We start from the raw sequence: 21,096 nt of genomic DNA on the forward strand, positions 1-21,096 counted from the left end.
AATTTTTCAGTTTTTAAGTAAAAGAAAAAAACAGAGATCTATTAATGCATTAATCTTTTTTAACATTAAAAGAACAATTACAATGAAAGTATTTAATGCAAAATTACCATTAAGTAATTACAAATGGGATGGAAACAGATGTAACCTATAAGAAAGATCAGCAAAGGAAATGGCACTAAGTAAAATGTTTACTTTAAATGCTCTCTGCTTCTCACCTATGGGCAAAAATGACCATTTAAAGAAAAACATTGGTCTTACCTCTCCACGCTGCACATCTTGAATACGAGTGCATCTTAAGTCTCCATGCTGCCAGTTTGTATTGACACTATAGATTCTTAGCTGGGAAAGCTCAAATGAAGCATTGAATGCCTTTGCACCAATTCGTATGATAATAGAATTTACAGAAACAGTAATCCCCTCCACTACTTTTTCAGCAAAACCATATTCGCTAAAAAACAAAAACAAAAACAAAATGTAATCTCTTAATTGGGTTTGTTAAAAGGAAAGACTCACTTTTAATACTTTCATCTAAGAACATAAAAAAAATGATCTGATATTTTATCCAAAAATCTGAAACCATATTATTATTTAAAAACCTTAATATTAAATATATTTTTGGCTAAAATAAAATATGGTTTCAGTTAAGCTATAATAAATGTCACTATCTTATGACAACCATTTAAAGCCTGAATATTGGTAAAGAGAATCACCTGTTAAGCAGAATGTGGGATTAACTATTTATAGGGAGTGAATAATCCTCCTGAAATATCTAACTGCTCCTCATAGTCTTTAACAAATTAGTTTATTATTAATAAAATTAAACATCTATTATTATTCCTTCTACTATAAGTCAGAATATGACATGCCAGTATGAACACATAAAACCTGAGTAGCTTTGCTTATTAATGCTGCAAAAAGTCTGCTAAATCTCATCATACATTGGCTAAAATAAGGATATTATGAAAAGCACTTGGCATTGCAGACAAATGGCTTAATTGTCATCAGGTCACTGAATCGCCCACTCTATCCCATCTGCCTGATCAGATGGCTCAGCAAGTTGCCTTCTTTTTCACTACTCTCCTCTTTCAAGTTCCACAAAGATTATTCATTATGTTGATTACATCTCCCTCGGTTTTAACTTTGAATCTGAAGATCAACCCCTCTATTCTCCATTAGTCAGTCATTTCACAATACAGACTTGTGGGTAGGAAGTACCACTACAAACCAGCTAATGACTCATATTCCTAGCTGCCCGCTATCTCATTTCCCTTTATACAACGGTTATTTAATTAATGACCTGAAATCTAAGGGTAGACAGGCTAAGGATGTGGTAAATTTGGCCTGCAGTCTACAGACTTCAGAAGTCTATTCCAAATTCCCAAAGTCCCAATGTGGAAAAACCCTTGAGAGACTAGGAAAATCCAAAGTACCTTGCCCATTCCCTGATAACACAAACATGATTCATTCCCATTTTCATTTATTGTTCTACATGTTATCTAGCACACTATGGACAGTGAGAATACAAATGAAAAATGAAAAACAACACAATCCAGAAATGTAAAAAAAAATAAAAATCTAAAGAATCTAATTAAGTATTGGTTTATCTCACCTTAAAAAAAAATTCTGATAAAAAATCTAAAAAGACTATGAGGAGGGGTGGCTAGGTGGTGTAGTGGATAAAGCACCGGCCTTGGAGTCAGGAGTACCTGGGTTCAAATCCAGTCTCAGACACTTGATAATTACCTAGCTGTGTGGCCTTGGGCAAGCCACTTAACCCCATTTGCCTTGCAAAAGAATAAAATAAAATAAAATGAAATAAAATAAAATAAAATAAAATAAAATGAAATAAAATAAAATGAAATAAAATAAAATAAAATAAAAGACAATGAGGAATAATTAGGCACTTTTCAGAAGGATTATTCACACTCCTTGTAAAGAGTTGATCCCACATTTCACTCAGCAGCTGATTCTCTTTACCAATGTTCATTTGCAAAGGGTTGTAGCAAAGTAAAGTCATCGAGTATTCAGATAGCTGACAATGTTTTATTTAAAACACAACAAAGCAATCATCAATTTGTGGGTTATCAGTTTTACTCTTAAATTATTCCCAAACTGATAAACTAGTTTAGTGTCCTGCGAGAAGAGAATGTGAAGGCAACTAAAAGCTGCAAATCAACAAAGATGATTCAAGGGATTAGCAATTCAACAGGAAACATGTAAAGGAAAAGTTGGCAGAAATCTGTTGAAATGAGGGTTGGAGATGATAGGGCTTCAGCATATTAAGTTAACAGTATTCTGTTCCACTGCAGTAGATAATGAAGAGCTGACTATTCCTAGCAAGGCACATAATGTAAATTGGGATCAATTTGCCTAATAACTGACCTCTGTCCTGAAGCAGTTGCAATAGGTGATGGGCCATTAGGGAGCCGGGGTTCTTCACATGTGCTCATTTCCATTATTACTTTATCCAGGGACTAATGAAAATACACCAAACAAAAAAAATTGGCAAGATTCATCTCCTACTACAATATCAGTATAATTATTAAATAAGACTTTATTTTTTGCATGTTCAACTCTTGAAAGAACCACAGTTTACATAGAGAAGGACTCATCCCCTAGATGCTCTGCTAAGGAGCTTCAATGCAAACACAAATCAATAGATACAAAATGTTACATGGAAAGTACCCAGGAGATATAAAAACAAAGGGCTCTAGGAGGTTCAAAATGAGCAAAAGAGCTAAGTTTGGAAATAATTGAGAAAATGTTTAAAGCATATTTACTCTTTTGTAAGTGAAAGGAGGCAGTTTGAAAGGGGAAAGGGGAAAGGGGCCCCTAGGAAAGATCCGACTTGGGTTACATCTCTGCCCAGTACAATCAGGCCATAAAGCTGTGGTAAAGAGCTAATATTTCCAACTTAAAAACAAAGAAAGCTGCAGAGAAGATTGGGATAGGGAGGTGGGGGATGGTGGGGAGAGCTGAATTTAGGGCTGTCTCTGAGAATATGAATGGCTGTCATGTACTTTCTGCTTGGCCCGGTAGAATAACTGAGAACAATGGATGGAATCTGCAAAGAGACAATTTTACAGGAAACAAAGAAAAACTTCCTAATAATGACAGGCATGGAAAAGAAGCAGTACCTCTGAATGAAGGGAGTGTTCCCTAACTTGCGAGTCAAACATTTCTTGGAGATGGTTTACCAGGAATTCTTATTTGGAGGGTTTTTGCTTTTTAATTTATTAAATATTTTGCTATTTATGTATCCAACTAACTGGTTTACTTTGTACTTTTATGTGCTTTAGTTTTTGCATATAAAAAAATGAATTTGAGAAGGAATCCAGAGGATTCACTGCCTGCCAAAGGCATCTGGGACACAATAAAAGCCTCTGGTCCCTTCTGTGGTTCTAGGATTTCAATTCTACTGTGTGCAAGCTATTCTGCTAAAGCAGGAATAAGAAGAAAAGAGGCAGAAGTCTCAGGTCTTGAGGAGCTTGCACTCTACTAGGTGACAGGGTGGGGAACATAGCAGGAGCTACTTGCCTTGTATTTATTGTCTCCTGTGATCCTCACACAGGAAGGTTCTGTTATCACTCCCATTTAACAGATGAGTAAATCAAGGCAGGTCCTACAGACAGTAAGCGTTGGGGGGCGGGGGGGCCTGAAATAAGGACTCTATCCACCACCCAGCTGAAAACAACATAAATTTGAGGAAAGAGACAGAGAAAACAAACCCATTACCAACGGGACATCTCAGAGGGGATGACTTGACTGAGGTAGATCTGTCTGGCATTTTAAGTTAAGCCCTCTGAGGCAGAAGTAGTCTGTAGATGAGAGTCAGCGTGTGCACATCCCCTGCCCAGATGGAGGACTGGGCTTGGAAAACTATGACTAGACTGGAGAGGTCACCCAAGGGAGGACCAGGAAACCTGAGACAGTCTGTCCAGGGGACCAGGAAGGGTCAAAAGGAGGGAGAGGAGATGGCCAGAGGCAACCACTCCTCTTTAATCCCTAAACCTTAGTAAGAATCTAGTATGCTCAATGATGAGGATATAAATCCAAGGAATGAAACAATCTTTACTTAGAAAGACTTAGGTCATACAAATGGGGGGAGATAAGTCTATATAAAGATACATATGACACAAATATCAAGTGAATGAACCTAAAAATAAGCAAAGTAGTTAAATCCAAATTAGGGGGTGCAGCTAGGTGGTGCAGTGAATAGAACACTGGACTTGGAGTCAGGAGTCCCTGGGTTCAAATCCGGCCTCAGATACTTAATAATTACCTAGCCGTGTGGCCTTGGGCAAGCCACTTAACCCCATTGCCTTGCAAAATCTAAAAAAAAAAAATCCAAATTAGGGGGAAGAGACATCTAGAACAGTTTCAGGCAGAAGAGGATGGCCATAGTGTTGGGCATAAAGAGGGGATATATCCCAGGTATATGCCTCTCAAGGCATCCAGGGCAAAGGCAACACAGAGAGAGAGAGAGAGAGAGAGAGAGAGAGAGAGAGAGAGAGAGAGAGAGAGAGAGAGAGAGAGAGAGAGAGAGAGAGAAATGTCCCAGTTGGATTGAGCTTTAAAAGCTAAAGAGAAAAGCTGATAGAGCTTGGGACCAATAGGAACTCCCTGGAGTTGACAAGAGTTGAGCAGGTGGGATGGACTGGGTAGGAAGAGACCTGAGGCAGGGGCACCATCAGAAGGCTGTCAGAATAATCTAGGAGAGACTAAGAAGGACTTGGTGATCTGTGCCAGTACAGAGCAAGAGTCTGATGTGAAAGACTTTGTTGTGAAGGTAGAAATGGCCAGATTTTGACAACTCATACGTGGGATGAAGAAAAATGAGTTTTAAGAGATAACACATCAACATGAAAATCAATAAAATATACCATCTATGTATTCTTTAAGGTATCAAACAAAAATCTTTCAGGGAAATAAATCTTTTCTTTTCAGGGAAAGACATCATCCTAAAGAAGGGTCTTTAAGCTTTATGTCACTATAGTAAAAAGTAAATATGTTAGGGATTCCAACATTTATTTTATTTAGTTAAACAGAGTATGTAGTGGTCCCTCTGCAAAAATCATTGCGGCAAACTCTAAGGATACATAGTCTTCAACAAAGACTCTTCTCTTGATAAGCTCACATCCAAGGTGAGGGATGAGAATTGCCCTCAGACACAACCAATAAATGAAATCTGAGCAAGGAGCTGGCAAGGCAATAGAAGAAATTACAAGAGGAAGAAATTAAGTTTACCAGGGAAGGAACAGAAATGTGCTCTCAGGAAAGGCTTGTAGGATTAAGTGTCACTGCCTGATTTGGACCTGGAAGGTAGGGAGGGGCTTCAACAGAGGAAAAGGAACACTTACTCTACTCCATCTGACAGGAGCAGGAAGATAAGCCAAATGGAGAATAGTTCTAAGTTTCAGTTTAAGTGAAATGGAGTGCTTTGAGACAAAACTGGAAAGGTGGTATGGACCCATATCAAGGAATTTTATGTTTTATTCAACAGACAAAAGTGACTTTTCAAAGTTTTTTTAATGAAGGACTGACATAATCAGAGATGTATATTAAAAAGATTACTAAGACAACAATAAGAATAGTTTAAAGATAGGATAGATTAGAAGCAGAAATACCACTTTGGAAACTATTAAAATAGTACAAGACTTTAACTAGGGTGGCCAACGTGAACATTATACCTTTGAACACAACACTAAAGGTAAAGAAGTATGAGGAAATGAAGGTTGTTGTGTTATCATGGATAAAAGCAGGGTTTTTAAATTTTTATTTTATTATTTATTTTAAGCATTCTTTTTTATTTTAATTTTGAGTTCTCCCTCCATTCAAACCCTCCTCACTCATTGAGAAGGTAGGCAATTTGATATCATCATGCATATGAAATCATACAAAACATTTTCAGATTAACCATACTGAAAAAGATATATACTTCAATTTGCACTCAGGGTTACTTAGTTCTCTCACTAGAAGGGACAGTATTTTTCATCAAAGGCCTTTTGGCATTGTCTTGAATCACAGCTGTTACCGTCAGAGTAGCTAGGTATTTTGCAGTTGATCATCATACAACACTGCTGTTACTATGCACAATTATATCCTGGTTCTGCTCACTTCATGTAACTCTTCCAGTTTTTCTGAAACCATCCCACTCATCATTTTTTATGGCACAACAATATTCTCATACCACAAATTGTTCAACCATTCCCTGGTTAATGGGCATCCCCTCAATTTCCAATTCTTTGCCCACAAAAAGAACTGCTATAAATATTTTTGTGCATGTAGGTCTTTTTATCTTTTTCTTTAAACTCTTTGAGATACAGACCTAGAAGTGGCATTGTTGGATTAATGGGTATGCACAATTTTATAGTCCTTTGGGCATAGTTCCAAATTGTTCTCCAGAATGGTTAGACTAGGTCACAAATACACCTAACAATTCATTAATATACCCATTTTTCCAAGTCCCCTCCAGTATGTATGTATCATTTTCTTTTTTAGTCATGTCAATCTGACAAGGTTTTAATTTGGAATTCTCTAATCAATAGTAATTTAGAGCATTTTTATGTGACTAAAAACAGCTTTGACTTTTTTTCTGAAAACTGCCTGCTCATACCCTTTGATCATTTATCTTATTTCTTATAAATCTGATTCAGTTCTCTATATATTTGAGAAATTAGGTCATTATCAGAAAAACCTGGTATAAAAAATTTTCCCTATTATGCCCTAGTAATTTTGCCAGCATTGGTTTTATGGATTTAAATAATGTTAAAAAAATAAAAGATTAGAACCTGTAATTCTAGAGGTGAAAGGGACTTCAGAAGGAGTCTTGTACAATCTCCTCAAGTTACAGATAAAGAAATTAAGCCCAAGATGAGTTAAAGAACTTTCCCATGTTTACTCAGTTGGTTCACAGCAGAGTCAGGAAAGCAAGTTTTTTCTACTTATTTAATTTACATTTTAGAGTTCAAGAAGTACTTGACATAATCATTCTCATTTATCTTCCAAACATCCCTGTGAAGGAAGCAAAAATACAAATAATAAAATGAAAGCCTAAGGAATTTAGCCATGGTCACAAAGCTGCCTAAAGACAAACTGGAGAAACAGGTTTTGTTTGTTGCTGTCGATTTGAAATAGCAACCTAATTTTTAATTCATTGCCTAAATCTACTAATACATATATTTTTATTTCTGAGAAGACTTCAGAACTTACCAAGCATATTGGGTGTGTTTTCAATTTTGTCCATGGAATCTGAAAAAGGGAAAAGTATGTATTAATTCAAAGTGAATTATTTAACTTTTTTTAAGGATATCACACTGAGGTAAACGTATTTTTATAATTAGAGGAAAAAAATTATACCAGATAGATGTTTTTCCTTTTTCTTTAGATATTAATTAAGGAATCAGTTCACATTTTGAAATTAAAGGTATTTTTTTTGGGTTTTCTTGCAAGGCAATGGGGTTAAGTGACTTGCCCAAGGTCATACAGCTTGGTAATTATTAAGTATCTGAGGTCAAATTTGAACTCAGGTCCTCCTGACCCAGGGCTGGTGCTCTATCCACCTAGCTGTCCTTAAAGGTATAATTTTAAATTCACGTAGGGAAAATAATATTGTCATTTCCTCTTTTGGGTATCACAAGCACTCATTTTTGATATTCTATCACTAAAACTCATCTCTGATTGATAGCAAGAATTAGGATCACATACCTGGCTGGTCTCACCTCTAAATTACAACAGTGGAAATAAAACCAAAACTATATGAATATAGATTACATATTTAAAAGATGACTGACATGCATTTAAGCAAAGCTCAAAGATTTCTCTACTAAAAAAAGAGATAAAAGAAAAAGGAAAAATATTTCCCTAGCAAACTATTTATTTTTCAATAAAAGTAAATAAGCCTTCTTTTCTAGCTTTTACTTCAAAACCCGGAATTTCATCTCTGGAGTCCAGAAGTCTGACATTTTGGTTCCCTAGACTGCGCCTGAATTTGGTCCTTTAGGTTGCAGAGATGGCTATAAGCAATATTTTTTTTAATGGAACAACACAAAAAAAACAAAACAAAAATGAAACCTATCATGTGAAGAAGTTGTACTGTGAAATTAGGGAAAACATATGCCCAAAAGGATGAAAAAGTTCAATACCTCTGTACATGTTTGGGGGAAAACCCCTCTCATTAAGAAACTAATCTGTCTGATGAAAAAGGGTAAAAATATCACTTGTACAAAAATATTCATAGCAGCCCTGTTTGTGCTGGCAAAGAATTGGAAATCAAGTAAAATGTGCTTTAATTAGGGAATGGCTTAGCAAACTGTGGTATATGTATGTCGTGGAACACTATTGTTCTATTAGAAAACAGGAGGGAAGGGATTTCAAGGAAGCCTGGAGAGATATGCATGAACTGATGCTGAGTGAGATGAGCAGAACCAGAAAAACACTGTACACCCTAACAGTAAGATGAGGGTGATGATCAACCTTGAAGGACTCGCACATTCCATCAGTGCCACAATGGGGAACAATTTTGGGCTGTCTGAAAAGGAGAGTGCCATCTGTATCCAGATAAAGAGGCGTGGAGTTTGAACAAAGTTTAAGGACTATTCCCTTTAATTTAGAAAAAAAAAAAACAGAAAAAAAAAACAGATATCTTATTGTCTGATCTTGTTACCTCTTGGACTTCTTGTCTCTTCCTTAAGGATATGATTTCTCTCTCATCACACTCAATTTGGATCAATGTACAACATGGAAACAAAGACTGACATATTGCTTTCCATGTGGAGGTGGGGGAAGGGAAGTAAGATTGGGGGAGAAATTGTAAAACTCAAATAATATCTTTAATAAAAAAAGAATTTATTAATAAAAAAGTAAAAGAAAAAAAGAAACTAATCTGTCAGAGGGCAGCTATTACCTTATTAAATTAAAATTTTTTTAAAAAGAAATTCATCTGTCATCTTTTAGCCTTAAATACTTATCCATAAGACAAAGTGAAATTTCAATTTTCACCCTACACATTAGTTTAATATGAGCTTTCCAGTATATTGATGAGACATACAAAGTTTCAAAGAACTACTCCTAACAAGGACAATTGTTTTCCAACTACCTTCTTTTAAAAAATATTTTCCTGGGGCAGCTAGGTGGCATAGTGGATAAAGCACTGGCCTTGGAGTCAGGAGTACCTGGGTTCAAATCTGGTCTCAGACACTTAATAATTACGTAGCTGTGTGGCCTTGGGCAAGCCACTTAATCTCATTTGCCTTGCAAAAACCTAAAAAAAAAAAAAAATTTTCCTTACAAGAAAACTTAGAAATCTATTTAAAATAGAGGAAAAATGAAAGTCAAAAAAAGGGGGGGGGGGGGAAAGAGGGGTAACAACCACAAGAAAATACTCACCCTAATGGATGCTTTATTACAAAAGACTTTGTTGATAGAGAGCCAAGTTGGCAGATCCAGCATATTTTGGAGAACCTCTTCATCCAACTCTAAGTTTGTCAGCTGACCTTCTCCCTTTAGCGTACTGAGATTTATTTTATCTGGAGACAGATTTTTGGTAAACCTGAAAAAGAACAGGTATTCATCTATAAATTCAATATCAAACAGTTGCATGTGAAATTGGGTTTAGATTGACCACTTCTTTATTATCTCATATAAAGGGTTTATCTTCTTTTTCTTTCTCACGATGGATGGGAGGGGAGATAGAGGGAGTCTGAAGGGAGAGAAAATATATGACTATAAAGATGGTTCATTGAAACAATTTTTTTCCCCTGAGACAGGGTCTCCTCATCTTGCCCAGTCACTAAGAGGCTTTGTTCCACCAGTGATCAGCAGGAGAACTTTGCCCTGCTTATTTATGATGTGGGGGGGGGGGGCTGGACCCCTCCTCGGAAGCCTGGGGGGATCCCCTGCTCAGAAAGGTTCACCACACGCGGGATAAATCAAATGCAGGCACTTGATGGCTTCAGGCCACCACAACTCAGAACTCCAGAGCTCATGGGATTCAGTCTCAATCATCTTGGTATTCAAGATTACAGGCATTACCACCATGTCCAGCAAATAAGAATATTATTTAAAAAAAAAAAAACAAGCACTTATTCCAAATCATTGTTGCAAATGTGCAGAACATTAATTCTTTACAGGTCTCCCCCACCACCCCACCTCTCTCTCTCTCTCTCTCTCTCTCTCTCTCTGTCTGTCTCTCTCTCTCTCTCTCTCTCTCTCTCTCTCTGTCTCTCTGTCTTTATCACCATCACTCTTTTTCCCACCTCCCAAAGTAATTCAGAAACATGTAGCAAGCATCCACTTGGTACATATGCCCAGATTCAGTCTTACAACTCTTGATAGCCTAATCTAGCTATCCTTGCCATTTACCAGATCACTCCTGCAGTCCTGGCTGGGTGCTTTCTCTGCTACAAATCTAGGGGGGAAAGGAAGAAAGGACATGAAGAGAAGAAAGAGGAAAGTAGGGAGAAGGGGGAAAAGGGAAGGAAGGAAGAAAGAAGGGAGGGAGGAAAAGAGGGGTGGCAGAACTTTATGTGGCTGCTGCTCCCTGTACCCCAGGGACATCCCCCTGTGGGGCACAGCCTCATGCTTCTCTAAAACTTCCCAAAGCTCTCCTGTTTCAGAAATACCAACCCAGTTCATCTTGGGTAAACCATACCTGCCCAAGGCTGAAAAGATGTGGGAAGGGAGAAGCAAGAATCTCTAACTTTCTGACAGAGTGTTTCATTGCTTTTCATTTTAAACTCACCTATTGGATCTCTCCTAATATACTTTGAGTTAGCTCCACATGTAATTATTCCTCCAGGAGTCAGAAGAATGAAAGCAAGAACTTATCAAATTAGCCAAAGGCTATAAGAACTCCAAAGGACAAGCACTCCGTGGAGGACTCCAAAACCTTGAGGGAGGCAATGCAGCATGTAGGAGCTTAGCCCAGAGTTCAGTTCCTCCCTGACCCTGACTGCTGGGTGATCCTGTCAACCTCTCATTCCTCTAAGACAAGGGTTCTTAGCCTGGGATCTGTGACCTTGCTTGCCCTAATGTTATGCCATCTGTATTTGAATAGAACTGGTTTCCTCTAATCTTATCTTACATATTTACAACTTGATACAGAAAAGGAGTCCTACAGGCTCTTATTGACCTAGCAAAGGTGCTCCTGACTCCAAAAAGTCCTTGCTCTAAAAGGGTTATTGTTAGAGAAGGGGGAAGGAAAACCATTGACACAGCACCTACCATGCGTGCCCCACTGTGCTAAGCAAGCTTCGACAACTATGATCTCATTAGATCCTTACAATGACTGGAGAAGAGGTGCCATCATTATCCTCATTTTCCACAAGGTTATACAACTCGGATCTAAGGACACATTTGGACTCAGATCTTCTTGACTCCGGGTCCAACACACTACCTACTGTGCCGCCAGCTGCCTCTCAGCTCACCTACACTGGACAATTTCTTTTTTTTTTTTACATCCAAGAGTTTCTTCGAATAACAAAATCACAGGTCCAGTTAGTTCCTCCCTATCTCTCAGCTCACCATTATCTTAAATGGGTAGTACTCTATCTTTTTTTTTCCTTCCAAGCACTTCTTCTCATTCACATTTTCCCAAAAAAGTACTAACCTCATCCAAGATGCACAAAATGTTCTTTTTTCTTTTGGATTATGCATTTCTAACTTTCCCTAACATATTCTGTTCTATTTAGAACTCACATTTCCTTTTTGCTAATCAGATTAAATCACTGAGTGTTCCCAGGGCTGATGATCTTTTGTCCCCATTCTCATCCTTTATCTTTACCACTCCCTATCATTAGACATCAGCCATACACTCCATCCATTTAGGTCCAGTTTAGACTGCCTTTCCCAGGATGCATTATCCTCAAATTCACAAAGGAGACAATGTATGTTAGCCCACATCAAGTACATACCTGTTTATTTTAAATCAACTATTCCTTGAATAGTTTGGGAATGGAGAGTTCTACTATGTATAAATGTTTAAGGTTAAGTTACTTTATATGTAATGCATGGATTCTGAGCTATAGAGAATTTAAAGAGACTATAATGAACACCAATAAAAACCAAATTACATTCAAGATCTCTTTGTGAAGATTCTGCAGTGTCTCAGAATTTTATTAGAAACCTGAATTACAATGCTAACAGAGTGCAGTTGGGAAAAGATTGTTGTTGTTAGCTGTTGTTGTCTTTTGTTCTCAAAGAAGATCTTGACATCAGGGGGGTGATGCCATGACATGTATATGAATTGGATTTAAGTGGGGAGGGGGGACCTGCTAAGTCACCAGTCTCACTTTTTCCTCTATAGTCATCTGAGTCCCATGGCCAGATATCAATCAGGAGAACTGGAGATGGTCCAGAATAGAGAGCAATCAGGGTTAATGACTTAATGACTTGCCCAGAGTCATACAACTAGTAAGGTATCTCAGGTATCTGAGGTCACATTTTTACTCATGTCCTCCCAACTTCAAGACCTATGCTCTATCCACTAGGCCACAAGAGAAAAGATGAAATTGAATCCATACAGACCACTGACAACTTTGGAAGTAACTTTTTAAAAATAAAATAAACCCCATGTCCTTTTCTCATAAATGTACAATACAGAATATGCCAAAAAATAGAATTCAGGAGTAATTTCTAAATAAACAGAAATTTAGTATATTACTTTGGAGACAACATACAGGGTGTCCCCAAAGCACATGCTACAGTTTTACCTAGGAAAGCTTTTAAATTAAACTTTTAAGCTACTGAAGTTTAAAACTACACAAAGACTTTGAGAACCTTCTGTATTAATAATATATATTAGGAAGCCTAGACTGTAAGCTGCATGAAGCCTAAGCACAGTTTTTCAGCACGCTCTTCCCAATCCCAAGCAGCTGGGCAGTTTCTGGACTCCATGGAAACAATAATAAATAATGACTTGTATATAATGATTTAGGTCCACTAATAAAATTTAGCCTGGACTAATTTTTGCCACAGAAAGACAAATGCACACAATTTTAAATTTATTTTTCTTCTTTAACAAGGATAATGTCTAGGGAGAAAAATGACAAATGATATTATTCAAATTCATTTTTTTCCTAGACATTGTGAGACTGTTTTAATTGCAATGCTCTATTGCAACCCAATAAACATTCATAGAAATTTACCATCTGCAAAGCACAGGACAAAGTGTTAGAAATAAAAGGTAAAATGAAAATTTGTCCCTGTAATCAAGAAACTCACATCCTCTAGAAGAGATACAAAATGTGAACACAAAAGTACTAGTATAGAATTTTTTTAAAGGAAGAAGAGAACTAGTGACTAGGGCAATCAGGAAGACTTTTGGTACAAAGTGGCATATGGGGGACAGCTAGGTGGCACAGTGGATAAAGGACTGGCCTGGAGTCAGGAGGACCTGAGTTCAAATCCATTTTCAGACATTTAAGATTACCTAGTTGTGTGACCTTGGACAAGCCACTTAACCACACTGCCTTGCAAAAACAATAAACAAAAAAAAAGTGGCCTATGGGTTAAACTATGAAAGAAGCAAGGGTGTGAAAGAGGCAGATTAGAGAGAATATTCCATGAACTGGGTGGGGAGAGGATTTCACCTGTGTAAAGACACAGAAACAGGATGGAATCTCAATTTGAGGGGACAGTAAGCAGACTTATTTAGTAGGAATGTACTTTGTGCAAAGGGGAATAATGTGAAATCAGTCTCAAAAGAATGATAGACTGAAACCAAATTGTAGAGAGTGTCAAATCCCCCACTAAGGTGTTTTATGCTAAAAGTAAATAGAGACAATGAAGTTCTTAAACAAGGGGATAACATGGTCAGAACTGTGCTCTGGGATAATTTCAGCTGTCAGGCAGTAAAATGGAAAATAATGAGACAAAGTCCAATTAGGAGACAACTACAATAGTCTAGACAAGAGATAATCAGAGTCTGACAGAGTAATTGCCATATGAATGGAAAGAATGAAACTGATTCAAAAGATGATATGAAGGTAGAATTTTGAAGGCATGGCAATAGATCTGATGTGTGGATGAGGGAAAGGCAAGAGTCGAGAATGACTCTGAAGAATCAAAAAGACTGAAGCATCCTTTTTTTTCTTTTTTTCTTTTTTTGCAAGGCAATGGGGTTAAGTGGCTTGCCCAAGGCCACACAGCTAGGTCATTATTAAGTGTCTGACACTGAATTTGAACTCAGGTACTCCTGACTCCAAGGCCAGTGTTCTTTCTATCTACTGCACCACCTAGCCGCCCCTAAGACTGAAGTATCCTTAATAGAAACAGGGAAATAGAGGAACAGCTTTAAGAATTAAGATTTTCAACATGTTGAGTTTAAACTGCTTATGGAATATCCAATTGGAATATCCCATAGCAACTGGTGAAGACACTGAGAAAACAAATGATTGAGAAGTACATAGATATGGGAGTTATCTGCATAGAGACAATAACTGAACTCCTGAGAGCTAATGAGATTATTAAAAGAAGCTGTAAAAAGAAAATGGGGAAGGATCTAGGACAGCACTTTGATGGATACCTATAGTTAGAAGGCTTGCCATTAAGATCAAACAAAGGTGATTGTGGAGTGGGGAAACAGAAAAACAGGAGAACAACAAAGCGCTGTCACTGAAACCAAGAGAATAACCCAGACTCAAAGGGAGTCAAAACTTAGGGAGTTAAAAAATAGTTCCAGAGTAAGATAGTAAATAGTGTCAAAAGCACAGAAGGGTCAAGAGGGAGCAGGATTAAAAAAAAAGTAATTCAAAAATTGCTAATAATCTTAGAATAAGTAGAATCAGTTGAGGAGTAAGGTTATAAAACAGACTGGAGGGGGTTGAGGAATGAGTGGGAAGAGATTATGTGGAAGTAAGAAGGGCAAATGACTTCCTCTCAGAGTCCAGACACAAAAGAGAGGAGATATATGGCAACATTTTGAGGAAATGGCAGGATTTTACTTAAGCATTGGGGAGGCCAAAGCACCTTTGTAAGCAGCTTTGAAAGAGACAGCATATACAGAAAAATTCAAGATAAAGAGGCTCTTTATATATACAAAGTAAAGAGCCAACAGAGGAGATTTGTGGAAATAGGATCAATCACGCAAGTAGATGGATTAGTCTTGTGTTGGAGACTGGGTATAAGGGAGAAAATAATGGGGGATTTGGTTGCGGTCTGGGAAAGAATAGGGAAGAAAGAACTTCAAACAGATGATCTTCTACATGTTTAGTCTTTACATAAGTACTCAATATACATAAGCAAAAGAAGAAATTGAATATAAATCTAGCCTATCATTACCTTTCACCTCTAATTCTTTAATGTAACCCATAATTTCACTTGACGCTCCATAAAAATAAAAAATTTTAAAAATTTATCCATCTGGACTTTATAAGAGAAAGGTTTTTTTGTATATATAAGCTTTTTTTATTAGTTACCCTTTATGAAATACTCTAAATATAAAATAGATATAATGATAACTTCCATAATCACACCTTCTAGAAAGCTGCTTCCACAAAGTAACAAGTCCTCCAACTATTATTAGTTTCTTTTAATACTTAGACTTGTATTTGAACTATATAAACATATTTTTATGCATATTGATATTGCTTGTCCAAATATTGCTCTCTCTCCTTGATGTTCTTCCTGAAAAATCATGTTCCTGCCACCATATTTACCTCAGACAGGTTTGAAAGAATGAACACAAGTGTCTATTGACTGGATTTAAATAAAATAAATAGCATTAAGTAAGCCCTGACTGGCTGGGTTTTTCTACCTTCTGAAGTCATCTCTTCGGTCTCAATTCTTCTTGAAGATACCAGATAAAGAGTAATTAAATGAACATTATCATATACCAGACTTGATCCCAAGAGAGAAAAAATTCTCAGGGAAGGAATTAACTGATTTTTGATCAAAGTAACATTTAATATAGAGGATCATGTATGTTCCAGAAGACAAATCTGAAAATTAGTGTCCATCATTTGAAAGAAGGAAAAAAAATGGTATGAAGTCTTTATTTAAACCAGATGGGGTATACTGAGGAAACAAGAGCTAAATGTGGATAAAAAAGGAAAAAGTTTATGTAAAGTTACAGCATACAATTGCATTCATGCACAACAATAAGGTATAAATTTCAAACCTGCAAAAAAACAAAACAACAAAACCACAACTTTGTAAAACAGTAAAATAATAGTATTTGACACTCAAGAACCTGAAAAAGTGTTTGCAAAATGTGTTAGCCATTGATACAAATAGTACTGTGCACCAAATTGCAAGAATTCATCAAATATATTTTATAATCATTCAGTGAAACATACAAATGTCTGTTGCACATCTCAGCTTACCTGGTTTAAAAATGATTGAACCAACTAGTCTTGCCCTCAAAAATTTAGGCATGATATATTAAAAACAAACAATAGTGAGCAATAAATAATAAGACAAATCTAGGTGATATCATAAGTCAAAATGGAATCCTACATTAGAAAAAATACATTTCATTCCCTTCCATATAAATTTTTTTAAACTGCATTAGTGGTTATTTTATTGTTCTAAATAACTGAAAAATTAACTCAGGTTCTGTTTGTGATGGTAAACACTAATCAATTTAATGCTGCCATTTGTTTTAATTTTGGATGGATTTTACAACTATCTCAATAGTAAAGCATGTTATTTGAATCTTACTGTGCTAGATAAAACAAATAAGATGACAATGTTTCCAGACTATCTATAAAAAATAACTTATCAGGTGCTATTCTGAATTTGAAAAAACAATACAAGGGCCAACTGCTGCAAAGAATGAGCCACCTCAATAGCAACGGTCTTGTGAAAAAACTAAAAGTCAAGGAAAGTTGTCTATAAGGCTCGCTCACGGGTTCTTGAAGAGGGGCAGAGATGGTTAAAGGGGGCTTGATTGGGTTCTTAAAGAACAAAGGAAGCACTTTTTCATGAATACTTGGTCATCTCATAGTATAGTACTCTTGAGAAACATCAGCAACACCACCATGAAGCCTCACAGAGTCAAGAAAGAGCTGAAAAGAATCTTGGAAAAAAAAAATTTCAATGACTGATACAAAAGTGTGCCTGGGAGAGGACTGCAAAAAAATAAAATTCGCAGAAGTCTCTCACCACTTTGTCATAAATAATTTCTTCAAAAAAGAAAGTCAAAGGCACTCTATATGGTAAACCCCAAGTAACTCAAAAAAATGAAAATGGTCATATCAACGGGAACCAACCATAAGAGTCATATCCTAACCAGCTGTTTGCACAGATTATCTATATCTTAGAAAAGAGAGTAAAATTAGTTCTAAATCATCATACTATAAATAAGATCCTGAATGCTACTAGCTGCAGACTCCAAAAAAATGGGAAATTGATGAACACTCATCATCAACACAAATTATCTCTAAATTTTCCAAGGAGTTTTAATTGATAAAAGAGAAGTCAAAGAAAAAAGAATCTAAAAACTGCCTTAAACATTAAATATTCCATAATATCTAGCCAAAGAGAGATATTGTAGTCAAGAACATTAACATTTTAAAATATTCACTTAAGCGTTCAACAAACATTTTTCAAATACCTACTATGTTCAAGTGCAGAGGATGACAAGACAAAACCAAAAAGCCCTGTCCACAAGGAACTTACATTCCTCAGGGCATTAAAAGAGAAAGAGAAGGAGAGAGAGAGAACAAGAGAGGGAGAGAGAGCAAGCCAGGGAGAGAGAAAGAGAACTGAGGAGAGAGATGAGGGCAGCTAGTTGTCAATATGGAAACAGAAAGTGGCAAGAATTTGCTCATGTGAAGAATCTTACAGATCAAAAGGGTAGCAGATTATGAGCAATTATCAACCTATAAAACAGTAATAAGTATTGAAGGAAAAAAACAGATTTGTAAAATGCTTAGAACAAATTCAATTAAACTATATCATCTCAAGAACTGGAAAAAAAAAGGAAAATATCTGTGATTGATTTTTATAGTAAGTGCTTTTTGTCAGTCAATAACAGGTGAGCTAACACATAGGGAACAATTAATTATGCTTGCCCCTATACTTGCCTCCAACATGGCCTTCCTCTTTCTATGCATGTTTTAGTTCAGCACCTTCCTAAGTTTTATCTTTTGTGATTTCTCAGATTTCTGCTTCTACTAGACCCGGCATAGAGAGAAGAAGATGAAAAGTCAATTCTCTAGACACAAGACAGAAAAGGATACCAACTGCTTGAAAATAATCTCTTATTACAGGAAGAAGAAAAGGCAATTGAGAATATCAAGAACTACTTGACCCACATGCCTACTTTTCTATCCATAATCTTAATAAGAGAATAAGCAACTGAGAGTATCCTTAAGAAAGGGATGAACAGGGAACAGGCAGACTTGCAAATGATATTCTATAGTAGATCTCATCTTTAAAGTCATACAATTCAATGAACAGTGCAGAGAATACATTATACATGTGCTTAGGAGATTTTTAAATATTATTATAAAAAATCATTTAATTTTTAGAAGAAAATATATAAAGGCTCTCTTCTAGGAAGTTATCTCAATGCATATTTCAAATTTTGTAAATCTGTTTTTCCCCCTTATTGTCTCTTACTTTATTAAGGAAGTGATATTTTTGATAACCTTCCACTCCTTTCCTCTGTAAGATTTCTTTTAAAAGATGCAACAGAGATAATTTCAAATATTTATAACAGAATCCAAAGAAGAGCTTTAAGAAAAATGGGAAAATACCTTTAATGATCTCTAGCAAAAGGCCAGTCTATCAATATTCTTCAAGTAATATTCAATGGCTGCAGAGTTTCCAAAGCACTGAAGGAGCAGGTCATTCAAAAGGTTGGGGAGGGGGGGGTATGAAAGGACTGAAATGTCTACAGATTACATTAATGAAATAGGTGGGTCAGGTCATGTATTGGCACCAAGGGATAATTGATGGACAGTCACAATCTGCATGTTTTAACATGTCCACATACCTACAAGAACATCCAGAGAGAATAAGGATGACCACTCCTCCTCATCATGGATAGGTGTCACATAGGATGAAGAGATGTGGATAGGTAGACATACGCAATCTGGAACAAGTATCCAGATCAGTGAGATCACAAACTCATCCAAACAAAGTTATTAAAGCCTATTTTGTGAAATAGTTGGGAAGTACAACATAAAATCAAGGACAAAGGATCAGGGGGAACACCGTCACCTTGAAATCATTTAGGGTGGGGGAAGAGAAATACTGGGGGGAAAAAAGATAAGTTTTTTCAAGGATCCCTTACATTTTACTTAAGAGAATTACACAGGAAAAAGAAAACTAGATTTGTAGTCAAAAGAAATGAGATGAAATTCCCACTGCCATGGGGAAGGGAAGGGTAGAAACATGTAGAATTGAAGAGCTTGCAAAAGGATGAATGTAGAAAACTATCTTTGCATGTGATTGAAAAAAAATAACAAAATGTTTTTAAAAGAAGAAATCAAGGGGCAGAGCCAAGATGGCAGCATGAGAACAGCCTTGCCTAGGAGCTCTCTCAAAAATATTCCAAAAACCTTAAAATTATGGCTCTAATTAAATTTTCAAGAGACAGAACACACAGAAAGATCCAGTGAGGCAATTCTCCAGCCCAAGGTAAACTGGAAAATAGTGGGAAAGCTCTGTTCCATGGGGGAGGAGGGGGTGGCAGCACAGCCAGGATTATAGTGCTGGAGTTGAAAGAGCTCCAGTCTTCTGGGAATAGCCAACTGGGTGCATGGGCGCCCGGGTCCCAGGTAGCACCAGCTCTCGGCAGCAGAGGCAGTTTCCTTACCTAGCAACCCAGGGAACACCAAGACCAACAGAAAAAGCTCTGCCAGAGTGAGTAGGAACCAGCATGGCCCTCAGTGCAGCCGTGGCCATCAGCACAGCTGTGGCTCTCAGTGCAGCCCAGATCCCAGGAAAGGGAAGCAGGACCACAAAGCCGCACAGCAGGAGCCACCCAGAAGCTGCTCCCAGAATGCTGAGTCCACAGAAGGTAAGGGGGTGGGGGGAGACGGTCAAGGTCTCCTCTGGCCCTGGGGAAGGACTCTTGTGCTTTGTCTATATTCAGACCCTGGTGGCAGTCTGGGAGGCCCCTATTGCCATAGAGCAGGTACCCTCCCCAAGGCAGAGGGGATTGCTTATGGTCATCCATAGACCAGAGCACAGACAGGAGTAGGAACTGAGGTCCTTGCAGGGTGTCCTATGAATACTCAAAAGTTTGGGAAGCTCAGGCTGGGGAAATGGATAAATGGAAAAAAAAGGAACCTGACCATAGACAATTACTTTGGTCCCATGGGAGGACCAATACTCATACTCAGAAGATGAGAAAGTTCCAGCTTCTGCATCTAAATCCTCCAAGAAATATACAAGTTGGTCTCAGGCTATTTCAGAGCTTAAGAAAGATTTTGAGAATCAAATAAGGGAGGTAGAGGAAAAAAAATGGGAAAAGAAATAAGGGAAATACAGGAAAAAGATGAAAACCAAGTCAACAGCCTAGTCAAGGAGATCCAAAAAATGCTGAAGAAAAATGACATACAAAAAACTAGTTTAAGTCAAATGGAAAAAAAAACAGTTCAAAAAATTAATGAGGAGAAAAATACCTTAAAAAGCAGAATTGGCCAGATGTAAAAGGAGATGAAAAAGCTCTCTTAAGAAAAAAAAATCCTTCAAATGTAGAATGGAGCGAAAGGAAGCTGATGACTTTGCAAGGAATCAAGACATAATAAACAATAACAAAAGAATGAAAAACAAGAAGAAAATGTGAAATATTTCATTGAAAATTCAAGGGATCTGGAAAACAGATCCAGAAGAGACAATTTAAAAATTATTGGGCTACCTGAAAGTCATGATCAGGAAAAGAGTCTTGATTTCATTTTTAAAGAATTTCTACAGGAAAATTGTCCTGGTATCCTAGAAGCAGAGGGCAAAATAGAAACTGAGAGAATCCACCAATCTCCTACTGAAAGCGATTCAGAAAAAAAAAAATAACCCCCAGGAATATTATAGCCAAGTTCCAGAACTCCCAAGTCAAAGAGAAAATATTACAAGAAGCCAGAACAAAAAAAAAAAAAAAAAAAAAATCAAATATCGTGGAGCTGCAAGTCAGGATACCCAGGACTT

General features: G+C 37.0%; 1 protein-coding gene across 2 annotated transcripts in view; it reads right to left on the bottom strand.

Moving 5' to 3' along the window:
* Positions 1 to 21,096, bottom strand: part of BLTP3B (bridge-like lipid transfer protein family member 3B) — a 91,496-nt gene that overhangs the window by 45,857 nt on the left and 24,543 nt on the right. The window contains exons 1-5 of one of the 2 annotated variants that reach the window (XM_074226657.1): positions 9,388 to 9,426; positions 7,213 to 7,251; positions 6,792 to 7,014; positions 2,383 to 2,474; positions 259 to 448 (exon numbers count right to left, since the gene is read on the bottom strand). In XM_074226657.1, the coding sequence (XP_074082758.1) occupies positions 259 to 448; positions 2,383 to 2,456 (264 nt within the window). In that variant the 5' untranslated portion in view covers positions 2,457 to 2,474; positions 6,792 to 7,014; positions 7,213 to 7,251; positions 9,388 to 9,426. Of the gene's footprint in view, positions 1 to 258; positions 449 to 2,382; positions 2,475 to 6,791; positions 7,015 to 7,212; positions 7,252 to 9,387; positions 9,551 to 21,096 lie in introns of those variants that run through there. The other variant, XM_074226656.1, reaches the window with a different exon arrangement.

Source organism: Macrotis lagotis, chromosome 2 (genome assembly GCF_037893015.1).
Source record: "Macrotis lagotis isolate mMagLag1 chromosome 2, bilby.v1.9.chrom.fasta, whole genome shotgun sequence".
Lineage (NCBI taxonomy): Eukaryota > Metazoa > Chordata > Mammalia > Peramelemorphia > Peramelidae > Macrotis > Macrotis lagotis.